Here is a 14,965-nt window from a genome sequence, read left to right as displayed (position 1 = left end):
TCTGATTTCCTGACTCAACTTCTTGTAAGCTCTGCATATTCCATGGGTGCGCAAGCCCCAGGCTAGGCAGGCAGGCACCTCTGATCACATTACAGAGATGCCTTCCTTCAGCTCTGTCTCCTGTCCCATAATGCCTCCAGACACCCTCTGGGCCTCTAGGGGTTGCAGGCTCCTATGTGATCTCAGCAGAACAGAAGGCGTTCCTCCCAGACCTTGAGGATGCCTCCTGGTATCTACCAGGCCCAAGTGGGCACCGGGGAGCAGAAAAGCAGGCTCCTTCTTTGTGCCCCTCTCCCTGGCTCTCCACCCAACCTGGAAGCTGCCACCTGGGATTCTGTTTCGTTGCTCTCCTGCCAGAGATGTAGAGAGAGAGAAGCAGGGCCAGGCCCAACCCAGGGGTGAACCAGATCGAAAGTAGGGGAGAGGCAGGAAGGGGGGAGGACAGTGGAAATCAATGGAAGCTACTCTGTGCCAGAAATACATGTGCTATCTCACATCATGGTCTGGTGACGGTGGTGGGGTTATCCCCACCTCCTAGATGGAGACACCGAGTTTCAGAGAGGCTGTACCTCCTAGCCCAGGCATGTACATAGTAAGAGCAAAATCATTTTAATTCTGAAGCCTTGGCTCTTTCCACTTTACTAACAAGGATCCTGGCCCCAGAAGTCTTGTTTTACCAGATGATCAGATATGAGTCAGTGGTTGAATCTGGAATTCGTTTCCTTGGGAAGATGTGCCAGAACTTTCCATCCCTTACCGTCACATACACGTCTCCTGCCAGGAACACCCTCCGGGTTTACCCAAACTCTGCTTGTCCTTCAAAGGCTAAATGCCACTGTTCTCTCCTCCAGGAAGCTTTCCCTGACCAGTCACCCAGGCCCACAGGACTTTCTCTTAACAGCTTAAGCATTTCCTGTCATGTCACCCAATATCTGGCACCAATAATGCTGACGACAATGATGACAGTGAATGTTACTGAGCATTTTAGAATGCGCATGCTCTCACTCATCCACACAATGATCTGATGAGACTGGTGTTATTACTACTCCCATTTTACAAATGAAGAAACTAAAGCTCAGAGAAGGTAGGCAACTTGCTCTAGGACACACAGACAGATGGTGGCACGGTCAAGATTTGAATCCAAGTAGTCTGACTGCAGTCTGCCCTCTAAGCCCCATGCCAAATCTTTCGCAGGACATATCTATTTTCGCTCATCCTTGAATGGGCTCCTCTCTGTTGAACCATCATACACTCCTTGTGCACCTCAGCATCACAGGCCTGGTGCATGGCTCATGCATCAAGAAGCAACAGAAAGCCCATCAATTCAAGGATCAATCAGGCCTGGGCTTTGCCACCTCTGACCCCAGAGCCTAGTATTTACTCAGAGTTGTAGGGCTGGGCTGTGTTCTAATACCCCGTGTGGGGACAGGACTGCTCATTCCCCACCCCCAAGTTCAGTCACCGCCACCCCTGAGAAATGAAACACTAAATGCTATGGCCAGGACTGGGCAACCCGTTCCTGCTACATCCTCCAAGGGCCCCCTTGATGAGGGTGACAGGGTGGAGGGAGCCAAGTGCCTCTTCTTTCACGAGTCCAGGCTCCTTCTGCTGGTGGGGTTCTTCTCTGCCTCCTGGATCCTGCTTAGTATCTGGGGCTCTCTGAAGCAGGAGATGCTTATAGAGCAGAAAAAGGGGACTGAGGTCCCAGAGGGTGATTTATGGCTTCAGAGAGAGAGAGAGAGAGAGAGAGAGACAGACAGACAGACAGACCCAGGGCCACGTAACGCTCACAAGGGCATTCCAGTCAATATACCGACTTTCTGGAGGGGCCTCTTAAACACAGGTGGTTCTGAGCCTTGGCTACCTCTCTCTGTCTTTCCCTGGCTGCTGGGGCCTCTTCATATGAAACCAGACCCCCCCACGCCCCCCCAAAATAAACCTACAGCCCTTGAGGGTCACCCTTCCACACTTCCCCCACCCCAGAAACATAGATGGCACTTGACCAAGGTGACACAGCAGAAAGGCAAAAACAAATCTCCGAATTGCCAAGTCAGGAACTGCTGGGTCCGGAGCCTTCCTGCCTTCTCCCCCCACTCAGCTCCCCTGGAGGAAGATGTCTCAGGCACCACAGGCCTCTCTCGGGAGGCTGCACCTCAGGGCTCCCTGAGCCATGCTGCGTGCTTTAGCGTACATCAGGTCACATGCTGCTCAAAACAACCCTGTGAGGTCGATAATATTATCCTCATTTACAAGTGAGGAAACTGAGGCACAGCACAGTTACGTGAGCTGCCCAATGCCACAGAGTTAGTAAGTGGCAATGCTGGGAGGCTATGTTAACCTCCTCAAAATTCCAATTGGCTAAGCCATGCCTTCTCTGCGCCCCATGCTGGGGAGAGGCTTTTGTGAGGAGGGGCATGTAGAGGGACTAGGTAGGGGTCCTAGAGGTAGTAATGACAATGAGCCTTCTCTTTCTGACTGGATTGCGAGAGTGGCTGGACTTTGGATTCTGTCCTTTCCCTCTTACCTACTCTGCATCTCCAATGGGAGCATGGCTGAAGGCAGAGAAGTAGACCACCCCATGCCCCTACCTCCAACATAATTCCTTTCGAGGTCTTGCCTCAGGTCCCAGCCCGCAGTCAGAGGTAGCTGAGAGAGGCAGGTCTGCAAGGCCCAGGAGTGGGAACATGGCCTGGGGCTGGCTCACCAAGGGTTGGTGCCCGCCCAAGAGGGCAGTCAAGCAGATGCTGATCGATTTCCCGAGTGTGGGAGAGGTCTGAGGCCAGCACTCTCGCCCAGGTGTCCCAGCTAGCTAGCCCTCATCCCATCTTCTCTTCAGGACATGCTCTTGGAAAAGGAGATAGGCAAGATATGGCTCATATCACGCCCCCAGGAAGCCCAAGGCTTAGAAGGTTCACTCTTTGCTGTGCTCTTCCCTGTATATTTTGTTGCCTTCACTTGGCATCCTAGGCTCTCTGAATGTTATTTACCATTTTTGGAGTAGGCATCAGCACCCTGCACAGACAGGGACTTCCTTGAGGGCTGGGGTCAGGGGTGCTCTGGCTCTGACCTGGGACCTTGGTCAGCTTCCTAAATGGGCACCTATCTCCCTTATTGGGTTCTTACAAGGACCAAGTGAGGTCCCACCCATAAGAGGGTTTAATAAGCTGTAAAGCAATATGCACATCAGTGGGGCTGTCTCTGCTCCACACGGCACATCTTATCCTAGAGTTAAGGATGGCAGTCCTCAGTATGGGCAGGAGTTGGAATACAGGGGAACCCTTTGTGACCAAGGAGGGAGTAAGGACAGTGGAGCCCTGTGTGTCTGTGTGTGCATGTGTCCTCTTTCATTGCTTTCACGGAGAGTCCCAGCCCAGCCAAGCCTGCTTGGGTTGCTCTTCATTAGGGTTGCCACTCATTCAAGTTCAGCCTGACCCTTCTGAAGCCAATTCTAGGAGACCTCACTCCTCTTGGAAGGCTGAGGCATGTGCCCTGCCAATGCTCTGGGTAAGCTGGGAAGTGACTGCAGCAGACCCCAAGGCTCAGGTCACTGTCATCCTGGGGGCTCCTGGGCTGTTTTTAGGACCGATCGATGGCCAGCCTTCCTCCTTGTGGCGCAGCAGAGCACACGCTCAGGCAGGCCTATCCCATCTGTCCTCAATAGGAAAGCTGGCCTCTGCTCTTCCAATTCTAGAACCTGGCATTGGGACCAAACCCTGCTCACAGCCCACAGCACAGGGCAGATAAGGTCTCATTAGTGCTGAAAGGGCAAAGAGTCTGGGTCCCATCTCCAAGAGGCATCCCCAACAACAGATGGAGCTTCCCCAACCTGGGTGACTCACTGTCCTCACTACACATACCTAGCTCTCTTTATATACAAACACACCACAGCTGTGCTCATGTGCACACTGCACATACCCCACACACCCAAACACACACAGGCATCTACATCACACACCCTGGGTACAAAGGGTGTAACCTCCTCAACACACACATCTCTTCCTCCCGCACAGATCGCCTCCACACACACTGAATACCCCAGCACAACACCACACCTACCCTCACCTCCCACTGCACACTCCCACCTCCACCCACCTCCTTAATACAGGTTCTCACCCCCCCACACACACACACACTCCTTAATACGCACTCTCACACCCACAACCCGCCTTCCTAGAGAAATGAGCCAAGCAGTGACGGGGAAGTTGTGAGGCGCTGGGGGCAGCCTGTTCTGGGAGGTGGAAGGAGGAAGGCTCAGCGCGCTTACTCCTCTGGCAGTGGTGTGAGAGCTTCCCCCCATCCCCACCGGCTCCAGCTGACAATTTAGCTCATCAAGAGAGGGGGACAAGGGGGACGAGGGGGATGAGGGGTGCAGGAGAGGAAGGGCAGGAGGAGAAGGTGGGTACCAAGGTGTGTGGCTGCTGCAGCGGCAGTGAGCAAGCTATGGAGATGCTAATCAGCCTGCTAGGTCTGCAAGGGTAAATTCTGGAACTCACGGCAACCCGGTGCTTTTGGCAAGAAGGAAGAGAAAAAAAAGGGGTAGGGGGTGTGGAGGGGCAGTTGAGAGGCGGCTGATTTATGCCTGCACTTCAGCGAACGGTTTCCGCTGCCATTAGCATCTCCGAAGCTGAGGATCAGAGATAAAGAGGCGCAGCGGGGGACCTGTGGACTGACCTCTCTGGAGCTAGTGTGCTCTTGGGGGGGGGGGGGCAGGGGTGGAAGCGGGGCACAGTGGCTGGGGAGGAGCTGGAAAGGAGTTCGAATCCAGTGCACTGCCCCACAATTAACAGCAAGGAGCCAGGCCAGCTACCAGATGCCAGGCTTCTCCTGAAAAGCCCAGAGGGACCCACCTGGCTCTCTCCAGCTCACGCTCCCCAAAATGCGCCTGACAGGGAGAAATTCCTGGGGCTCCCGGGGAGGGGGCACCTGGCAGAGTGCAGGCCCCAGGGGGCAGGCGGTGGTGTCCCAGTCCCAACTTCAAAAGGGTGGAGTGCACAGATTCCCTTTAGCCTCCAGAAACTGTCCTTCATTGTATTATTCTAATTGTGGAATTTAAAATTTTCCCTTTAAAAGACCCCCAAATAACAGAAAAGCACAGAAAGCACTTGTTTGGTTTCATTTTGCCTTCACAGCTTTAATGACTCCCTTTGTGGAAGCTGTTACAGAAACTGGTGAGGAAGAGGAGGCGGCGGCCAGGAGGACCGCCAGCTTGGGCCTCCACTGCTCTGCTGGCTTCCTCCTCTACCCACTCTGTGCATGGGGCCACCCAGCCTCGGTAGCAGTTCTCTCTACTCCCCACACCCAGCCACAATGGGCAAGGTCCAAGTCCCATCCTAGCACCCAGCATCTCCTTCCTTTCCTACAGGCCTCGGTGGCCCTAACCCCAGGGCTGAGGTTGAAAAGACCATATGTTTAGCCAGCAGGCCCTGGCGGAGGCTCCAGGACAAACCATTCAGAATCACCAACCTTGCTCTCTAAGCATTGGGAAGGAAAGGGGGTGTGGAGAGGGAGGCAGAACTCCTCTTAGGCCTAACAGCCAGGAACAAGTTCAAAGTACCTCTCAATCCCGCAGAAACTCAACAACAAGGTGAGGTGGAGAGGAAGATGGGCCCGAGGGAGCTTGGCTTGTGATTTATTTTATCGATACTTGCTGAGAGACAGGTGCTGGACAACCAGGGGTGAAGCTATCTTTGGGCACTTGCCTTGGCTCAGGACCTCACCTCTGACCTTTGGCCCTGTCTTGTTCCTCTTCTCCAGGGCCCATGCTCCCAACTCTCTTCTTTCCCTTATCCTCCTACAAGTCTGTCTAACACACCTAAAGCAACCCTCTCTTAGGTGGTAACTGAATTTCAGAATCTCAGGCCCAGGCCCCTGCTGGCCACTCTGCTGCCCAGGTGGAATGAAGGAGCCAGACGGACGAGATTGAGGTTTGTGAGGACTGAGTTCCAATACCAGCTCTGTCTCTGAGCCCCAGCGTAACCCTGGGCAAGTCAGGGCCTGTCCCAAAGCTTAAATAAGTGGGTTGGAAAAAGGGGAATTGTTTTGTCCTACAGAATTCCCAGTTTGGGGGTGGGCATAGAAGAGAGGAGAAAGATTACATCAGAAATTCCTCCCCTGCAGTGGAACTTTCACTTTAATGAGAAACCCATTAAGACATGTTTTTTAATTGAATTTTTTGGGTGACATTGGTGAATAAAATTATATAGGTTTAAGGTGTACAATCCTATAATACAGCACCTGTATATTGTATTGTGTGTTCTCCACCCTGAGTCATGTCTCTTTGCATCACCATTTATGCCCCTTGGACCCTGTCCTGCCTCTCCCCACCCCCCCATTTCCCTCTGGTAGTGACCACACTGTTGTCTGTCTATGAGGTTTTTGTGGGTTGCTTTTTTTTTGCTTAAACCCATCACCTTTTTCACCCAGCCTCCTTCCCCCTTCTCCTCTGACAGCTATGTCTGTTTCTACTTTGTTTGTTAGTTTATTTTGTTCATTAGATTCCACATATAAGTGAAATCATATGGTATTTATCTTTCTCTGACTGGCTTATTTCCCTTAAGAAAGACACTTGATTTTCCATTTGTTTAAGTGAGATGGGTGTTTGGTACAGTGCAGAGGGAGCCAAAGACAACCATCACTCACACACACGAAGCAGAGACACTAGGAAACCTCCGATTTTAATTGTGTCTTAAAAAGAAGTGTTGTTGTGACACCTCAGTTCCTTCTCAACCATCCCAGCCAGAGGCCAAGGAAAGGCTCATTAAAAGCTCCAGGAAAGGTTGAGGGGTAGGGCAGGAGGAGACTCCCAGAACCAACTCAGCTTTGAAGTGGCCTCTCCTGGTCAGTTACTTGCTGGCATGTCTTTCTACATGGATTTTATGGTTCCTAGTTTGATTTCTGCACCATCAAGTTTCATGCATTAAAAAACCATTCTCATATTCACTAGGGATGGGGTGGAGGAAAGGAGGTGCCTGCCACTTGAGGGGGGGTTCCACCAAGAAAAAGCCCCCTCTGAGTGGACAGCCTTCTCTGCCTCAGCTCGATCTCAGGCTCCTGGGAGAGAAATGGGTGGGGCCACGAGGAAGAGTCCAATGTGGCCTGAATCAACCTGGCTATTGGACAGGAGCCCTGCATAAAGTCTGTGATCTGGATCTGTGGGCAAGTGAAGACAAGATGTAAAGAAAGCCAACACTCTGGCTTTGGTTTTCCTCATCAGTGAAATGGGACTCATGAGTGATTCACTGGGAAGACCCAAAGAACATTTTGAAAGATGCTCTGTGCATGTGGCATTAGGGTTTTGGAGGAGGAAGGGACACATTCTCCCTCTGGAAGTCAGGTTTCTAAGGGCCACAAATTCTGAGCAAAGGGAAGCCTGCAGGCCAATCCCAGCAGCTGGCCCCTCTCCAGGCTGGTGGGCAGGCAGCCCCTGCCGTGCTAAGTAATGAGCACAATTCCAACACCGGTTTTGCTTGCTAGTAAGAAATCAAAGCCCAGTATTAGAGGCCATTCTGGCTGGGCACCATTCGTGCCCAAATCCATCAAAGCCCTGGGCTTGGGGTTTCTTCTGGGGTAGGTGGGGGCTGGATGCTTTGTTAAGCAGGAAAGGCAGTTCCCCAGCTGCCAGTACTTTGCAGCTCCAGAGAACTCTAGGCCAACCAGTCTTTCTCCTGCCTCCCTGAACCCCCTACCCCCAGTAACCCCAGTATTTATTCCTGCTGCTACAAAAACAGCTTCCCATGACCCAACCCTGCCCATGTGCCATTTACAGAGACTTCACCTACCCTTCAATCACCCTCCCTCAAACACCCTCAAACCAGAAACCAACAACCCAGCCCAGCACCTCCCACATCCAACTGTACTCTTTGTATCAAGGTTGGTCATTCAGCAGCCTGCCCCCCACCCCCATCATTACCTTTCAACTTCAAAACACTGCTTTAAATACCAGAGTCTGCCCAAATCATAATTAACTCGGATCAAATAAATGATTATGTCGTAACCTTACAACACAGGGCTGAGAAAAAAGTGGGGGGGGGGGTGTGCAAAACCAAGCCCTCACTCCTGGGCCGTGGGAATCATTCATTCCAAAGTGAGGAGTCTCTGAATCGCTGTTTATTGGGGGGAGGGGGCGAGGAGGGGGCGGATGCTAACATCCCAGCGGAAGGTGGAGGAGGGAGGCATTCGTCATCTCGTCCACTTTCTGCACCAGTTTTCCTGCCCCATACTCAGCCTCAACTCAGAAGAGTCCGTGAAAGATGTCCGCGCCCCACTCCCACCCCGCCCCAAGAACCGGGGCGCCCCGCGGCCGCCGCCAGCCCACCTGCTTAGGTTCCGACACCAGGGAGAGGCCGGTTCCCGCGCATCCGCCGGCTCCCGGGAAAGACGCAGCCCAGTCAGCCACGCTGGGCCCAACTATTGACGAGCGAGATGCATACTCATCTATGGCGGGGCTGTGTTGGGGGTAGGGTAGGGATAGGGACTTTATTTTAGGAGCCCACCAACCCCTTTAAGGCATCTTGCTGGGTCCAGAGAAGGAGCTGTACCAAGGCGAGCGCAGCTTGTCAGCTCTCCCGGCGGGGAGAATGTCAGTGATCCATTAAAAAAAAAAATTCCGCAGGGTCATTACGTACCCCGCCCCCCAATCACACATACACAACCCCCAGGGGGGGAAAAAAATCCTTCCTGTGGGTCTCAGGATCTCGGGGAAAGATGTACGTGCAGGATTCAGCCCTACCTCCTTCAGTAGCCAAAGCCGTTCAAGCCCGCCGCCACGGCTGGTGGAGCGGACCCGAGCTTCCCGTGCTCCGCAGAACCCAGGCTTGGAAGTTGCCGGAGAAACGCAAGCGAGCGTACACACCTGGCCCAGGCGGCAATAGTTTTCCTGAGGCGGCGCCGCCCGGGGCGCGAGGAACCAGGGGATCCCCTGGAGGCGGATCCTCCCGGCGGCGCAGACCCCGACTCGGGACACCCGTTTCAAGTAAAAGAACTGATCCCTTCCAGGTGCGAGCAGGAGGCTTTCGGCTTACTTTGAACCCCATAGCCTGCGCCGGCCTCTCATCTCCTACCCAACGAGGTGGCTGCGCCACCGCCCACTCTGGTGGGGCAGAGAAATATACCTTCTAACTTGAGCGCCCTAGCCGCTCCCACTGTGCGAACCCTACGTGGCGACCGACCACCTCAAATTAGGACCAGAGTGAGAAGCAAGGGTCCTCTCGTCCCCCGCCCCCGTGCCCGATCTCTCCTTACCTGCTTGGCTCAGTCTCGGGTCCCAACAGAGCAGCAGCGCCAACAGCAGCGCGCCCCGCGCTCCGCTCTGGGCCCACATGCTCCCGTGGCCCGTCTCGGGCGCCTCTACCCCGGGGTTCTCTTCCTGGCCCCAGCCTCGCCGCCGCCGTCTCCGTCGCCGCCGCCTCCTCCACGCCGTCCTCCCCGGCGTCCGGCCGCGCCAGCCCGTGCCCTCCGTGGGGGTAGCGGCAGCCACGCTGCACAGAGGGCCGCCTGGCGCTTGGAGCGCGCCGGGTGCTGGGTGCCTGCTCTCCAGCCAGGCTCCGACGCGCCCCTCTCTGCGCTCCTCAGGCTTCCGGGATCCGTGCGCTCTCCGAGCACCCACCCTCTGGCTCCGAAGTTGGGCGACCGAATGTGAGTGCGCTCACCCGCGCTCGCAGCGGCCGACGCCGCGCCGTCCGAGCCCCCGTGTGGTGCGCCTCTCTGCACCCCACCGTAGCCCGCGCCCTGGCGCCCTCACAGGTCCCCGCCGCCTGCCACAATGCCGAGCGCTGCGGCTCGCTAGCCCTAGTGAGTCCGCGAGCCCGGGGGTACCGCGCGCCGCGGGGCGGAGCCTGGGCGGGAGTGGGCGGTGCCTGCGGGGTGTCTTGAAGGGGGAACCGACGGCCACCTGGGCACTGTCTCGACAGTATTGGGGGACCTGTTGGGGGGTCCTCGCGAGACGCTGGGCCCAGGGCATTGGAAAACCTGGCGGCTGAATTATAGCTGGGAGTGGAGCCTGCTTAATTTTGTTTTCCAAAAATTAAGGAAATGTACCTTTGTGCTCTCCGTTGGCTTGGCTATATCAGCTTTCTTCTCTGAACTCAGGACTCTCACTTTTAGTTACCCGGTGTGTATTAAGCTCTATGCCTTCCACATGTGAGGTCTTTACAAAAACTCTTCATAAATGTCTTGGTTAAGCTGGGGTTTACGGCCATGTGAACTTGGGCACAGATCTATATTATGCTGGTTGGCCCTACTTGTCTGTGTGACCTTGGACAGAACTGTTTACCAGACCTCTCTGAGTCTTTTGCAGCACTCAGGTCCTAGGACGTTAAAAACCCAGCCCCAAGTGACAGTGCAACAGAGGGGAGAGGGCAGCCATTTTTGGCTCAGTGTACACTTGGGCTTTGCCCCTTACCTGCTGTGTGACCCTAAACAAATTACTTAACCATTTTGATGGAGAGTAATGATAATAACTATTTCATAAGGGGATGTAGCATGGAATTAAAAAAAATATATGGAAATTACAGCACAAATGTCAGTAATCTCTCTTTCCAAGATCTCCCCTCCCAGCCAGTCTGATTCCTGGGGAAAAGTTCTGGCCACACTTAGGGCAAGTGGAGCTAGGTGGAGTTTGGGGATGGGTGCCTTGGCACTGAAACCCAGAGACATTAGAAAGGGTGGATCAGTGGAGACTTTCTAGGTGCCAGGCGTGGGTTAGGTACTTTATATGCATTACATCAGTGAATCCTCACAACTCTCTGAGATAAGTACAGTTTGTATCCCCATTTTATAGATGAAGGACCTGAAGCACAGAGATATAAAGTTATTTGTCCAAGAACACACAACTTTGAGTGCATGAGTAAGTGAATGAAAGGACAAGATAGATGGGACTGAAAAAACACAAACAACCCTCTGAGCTGGGGAGCCCCCACTGCCATGACTCCTCTGGGGCTGGATTGGGCTGTGAGAGGGTGCTGGCGGCCAGGAGGACTGCCTCTTCCACCTAGGCCTGATCTGTTCACTACTTGGAATTTTTCCAGAGCTGGTTCTGGAATCAATACTCAAATACAGATGTGATGGGCTGCTTCGGGAAGGGGTGAAGGAAATTAGAGAGGGGTCCTGCCAGGCACAGAAGACAGTAGAGGGCAAAGTGTCCCCAGGGGTGTTCCCTAAGTTGGAAGAAAAAGGACTCAGGGGCAGACCTGCAGGCTGGAAGGAACTTTGTGGGTGCAGAAAAGCAACAAGGGCCTGCCCCAGCTGTTTTCTTAAAGGAGAGGTAAAGGCAGGACTTCCCAGTACCTGCCTCCATAACACTGCCCTGTAGGTTGGAGTCTGGAGCATTTGGGGGAGGGTATATGGGGTCAGTCCACTTCCCCAGCCCTCTGCAACTGGCATCCAGGGTCAGAAGGGTGGATGTGGGTAGAATGGGACTCCCTAGGGAAGAACTTTGGCCAACTGAGAAAGGTCCCTATGGACAAAGGTAGGTAGGTTATTTTTAGCTTGGCCCAGGACAGCCCAGGTAAGGGCAGTGGATGAGAGTCAATAGCTTATCATACCCAGCCAGCTCCACCTATCCACATAGCTACAAGCACCTACACACACACACACACACACACCCCTAGACACAGGTACAGGGCACAACTGGCTGATAGACACCTACAAAGGTACACACAAGTCAATATAGAACAAAGGCACACAGGTGCAGAATGACTCTCCCCAAAACATCAGTATGTAAACAGGTACCCAACTGTGGAGACAGCCACATACCTAAAACACAGGATTCAAAAAAGCACACACATATACCTCATCACAGACACAAACACATACACAGGCACACACATCCAAAAGCACTAATACACTCTTAGGCAGAAGAAGTAAAGATAAACAGGTATATAGATGCTTAACTATCACCAAGAAACACAGGGACACAGGCACCAAGATTCACCCTCTCCAACCTGTGAGACTGGCTCTTCCTTGCAAAATGCTGATGGCTCCCTTGCCCACTGTGCTCTCTGCCATACCCATTGGCTGAGACTCTAGGACTTGGATTTGTTATCCCCATTGATTGCTGTGTGTGTTATATATCCTCCTAGATTGTTAGTGTGAATAGCATATTAATGTATGTTGATGTTTTACCTTGAGTGAACCTGCAATCAATAAAAGCTAAGTGGATAGCATAGTAACCTAGTGTGACTCCTCTATTCCTTGGTGCTGGGTTGCTCAGTAGGCAGCTAGCTGAGCAGTCTCCTGGCTGACTTATAGGGAAGACTATATTGTGAAACATATGCTCGTGACATTCAGGCAGTGATTGCACCAGGCAGATCTCCAGTCCAAGTGTCAGGTTTCATGACTTTAATTTCTGGCTGGAGAAATGGGGGAGAGGGGCGGAGGGGAAGGGCAAGCAAAAGGAGTCATCATTCCCCCTTCTCCTGTGGGTCCCAGCCCCACTTCCCTCCCCAGCCTAAAATCTCTTTCAATTCTTGAAATATGCCCATGGGAGGTCCCAGACCCTGTCTTCCCTCTCGAACTCCAGCATCAGGGTAGGGTACTTACCACATTGGGGATCCCTCCAAAACTCTCCTGCACCCCTTCCCATGCTGTTCAAGTGTATAGGAGAATGCCCCTTCCCCAGCCACCTGCAACTAAGCAAATCACTAAAGATGGGATTGCTCCACAGCCTGGGAGTCTCCTGGGTCCAGGGAGAGGACTTCAGAGGAAGAGCCCACACCTTTCCCTGGGACAAGAGAAGGATAAGCAAGGCCCAAAGAATAACACATTGGAGTAGCTGGATTAAGACTTATTCTAGGACGTTCCTAAACCCAATTCCATTAGACTCACAGCAAACAGGTCCTGATGTGAGTTAAGAAAGCAGATCATGCAGTGAGCTGCTTGGAGGCAGAGGTACCCCCTTTTCTTGTTCACCATTATATAAGCAGCACTTAAGACATGTCCTGCACGTAGTAGGCATACATTAGTATTGATTGAATGGATATATCAATGATGCTGGGAAAGAGGGGTTACCGGTCAAAGGGCTTACAGCCTTGCCAAGAGGTGCTAAAAGAGCCTCCTACCTCCCATCCATTCCTGGGCGACTGGGGATGGGGCAGCTTTTGTGCAATATAGCTGCTTTGAAATCAGTCACATTTTTTACAAACTGGACCGTGACTCCTTGCATTTTCTCTTTCCAGCTGGCGACAAGCCACGGGCATCTCTCGAGACAACTGGCACAAGCGCCACAAACCCCGGGGGGGCAAGAGAAAGTCCCACTGCAAGAAGCGGAAATACGAGCTGGGACGCCCTGCGTCAGCACTAAGATCGACCCCGTTGTATACACACAGTCCGTGTGCGGGGAAGCCACAGGAAGTACCGAGGCTTGAGGCTGGCCTAGGGCAGCTTCTCCTGGGGCTCAGAGTGTTGTACATGCAGAACAGGGGTTATTGATGTTGTCCGCAAAGCGTCCAACAACAGACTGGTCCACACCCAGACCCTAGAGAAGAACTGCGTCGTGCTCACGGATAGACAGCACACGCTGCCGACAGCGGTTCAAGTCCCAACATGCACTGCCCATGGGCCGCAAGAAGGGTCAAGCTGACCCCTGAGGAGGAAGAGATTTTAGACAAAAAACGATTGAAGAAAATTCAGAAGAAACGTGAGGAATGGAAAAAGAATGCCACAATCAGCCATCTTCTATAGGAGCAGTTCCCGCAGGGCCAGCTTCCTGCGCGCATCCTTCAGGACCAGGCCAGCGTGGCCGAGCAGATGGCTCTGTGCTAGAGGGCAGGGAGCTGAGTTCCAGCTGAGGGCAATCAAGGCCCAGAAAGGCAAATAAATCCTCTTCCCTCCTTTCTTAAAAGCTCATGGAAAATAAATAAAGTAAAATAAAATAAAATACAATACTCATGTAATTTAAAGGTGTTTATTCTCAGGGAAAGAAAGAAAGGAATGAGTCACAAAGCCAGTTTTGACCCTTAGTAGGAACTGCAAATACTTCCAGGGCTCCCTCCCTTCTCCCAAACCAGAAGAGTGTGTTGGAGCCAGAGTTCTGGAATCCAGAGCTGATAGGTGCCTAGACCTGGGGCTGCCCTAACCTGCTGGGAGAACTTGGACTGGCTGCTGAGCCCTTCCAAACACCGGTTTCCTCAGTCGTAAAATGGGAACAACAACTAGCTCATAGGATTAAAAAGAATATACAGAAATCCCCTACGTTGTGCAAATAGAAACTACTAATGAAGATTAAAGGCAGCTGTCGGGCTCCCGCAGGCTCGGCTGGCGGCTTTGGATGGTGCCTTCCTCTGTGGCCGGTCCCTTGTGCTCACCGGTGCCACTAGGCGGCGCGCTGCACCTCACACCTCCTCCGTGGCTCCTTCAGTCTCCATCCTGCGGCTGCGGGTCCGAAAGGAAGAAGAGCCCCTGGTTTCCACCTCGGGGCCGCCCTGTAGTGGGTATCGGCCCCCAGATTGTCACGGGGAGGAGCCTCTCTGACGACTGGGTTTGCAGGACCTTGGGTGGGAAGGTTTGGGAATGAGTTCACAACCCACTCCCAACCCAGCCCGACCCCCTCCACGGCCCTCAACCTATCCAGTCCAGAATGGACTCCAGAAGCCTGGACCCTGGGGAGGGAGGTATGTCAGGTTGAAGTCCTCGACCTTCTACCACTATTTTGTAATAATATTATTATAGATAATGTTGAGCACTGTCTGTGTGCTCAGTGCTATCCTGGTCCTTTACATTCTGACAACCTTATAAGATATGTAAGTACTATTATTACTCCTATTTACTGGATGAGGGAATTGAGGCAGAGTGGTAAACTTGTCCAAGGTCACATACAGCTAGTAAATGGTGCAGCTAGTAAATGGTGTGGTGGAGAATCAAAGACCGACAGACTGAATCTCAAGCTTGTACTCTTATTTTTAACTGAGACAAAATTTGCATAATATAAAATTTACTATTTTAACTATTTAAAAGTGTACAATTCATTGTT

General features: G+C 52.7%; 1 protein-coding gene and 1 pseudogene across 2 annotated transcripts in view; one reads left to right on the top strand and one right to left on the bottom strand.

The window, feature by feature from the left end:
- Positions 1-9,764, bottom strand: part of UNC5B (unc-5 netrin receptor B) — an 84,082-nt gene extending 74,318 nt beyond the window's left edge. For both annotated transcript variants that reach the window (XM_090278153.1, XM_090278154.1), the window contains exon 1: positions 9,241-9,764. In XM_090278153.1, the coding sequence (XP_090134279.1) occupies positions 9,241-9,319 (79 nt within the window). In that variant the 5' untranslated portion in view covers positions 9,320-9,764. The remainder of the gene's footprint in view (positions 1-9,240) is intronic.
- On the top strand, positions 9,318-13,813 carry LOC150010239 (small ribosomal subunit protein eS8 pseudogene; annotated as a pseudogene).
- Positions 13,814-14,965: the final 1,152 nt, after the last annotated feature.

This window comes from Furipterus horrens, unplaced genomic scaffold, assembly GCF_987537825.1.
Source record: "Furipterus horrens unplaced genomic scaffold, mFurHor1.1.pri manual_scaffold_5, whole genome shotgun sequence".
NCBI classification, from domain to species: Eukaryota; Metazoa; Chordata; class Mammalia; order Chiroptera; family Furipteridae; genus Furipterus; species Furipterus horrens.
This window is presented reverse-complemented; position numbering and strand designations above follow the sequence as displayed.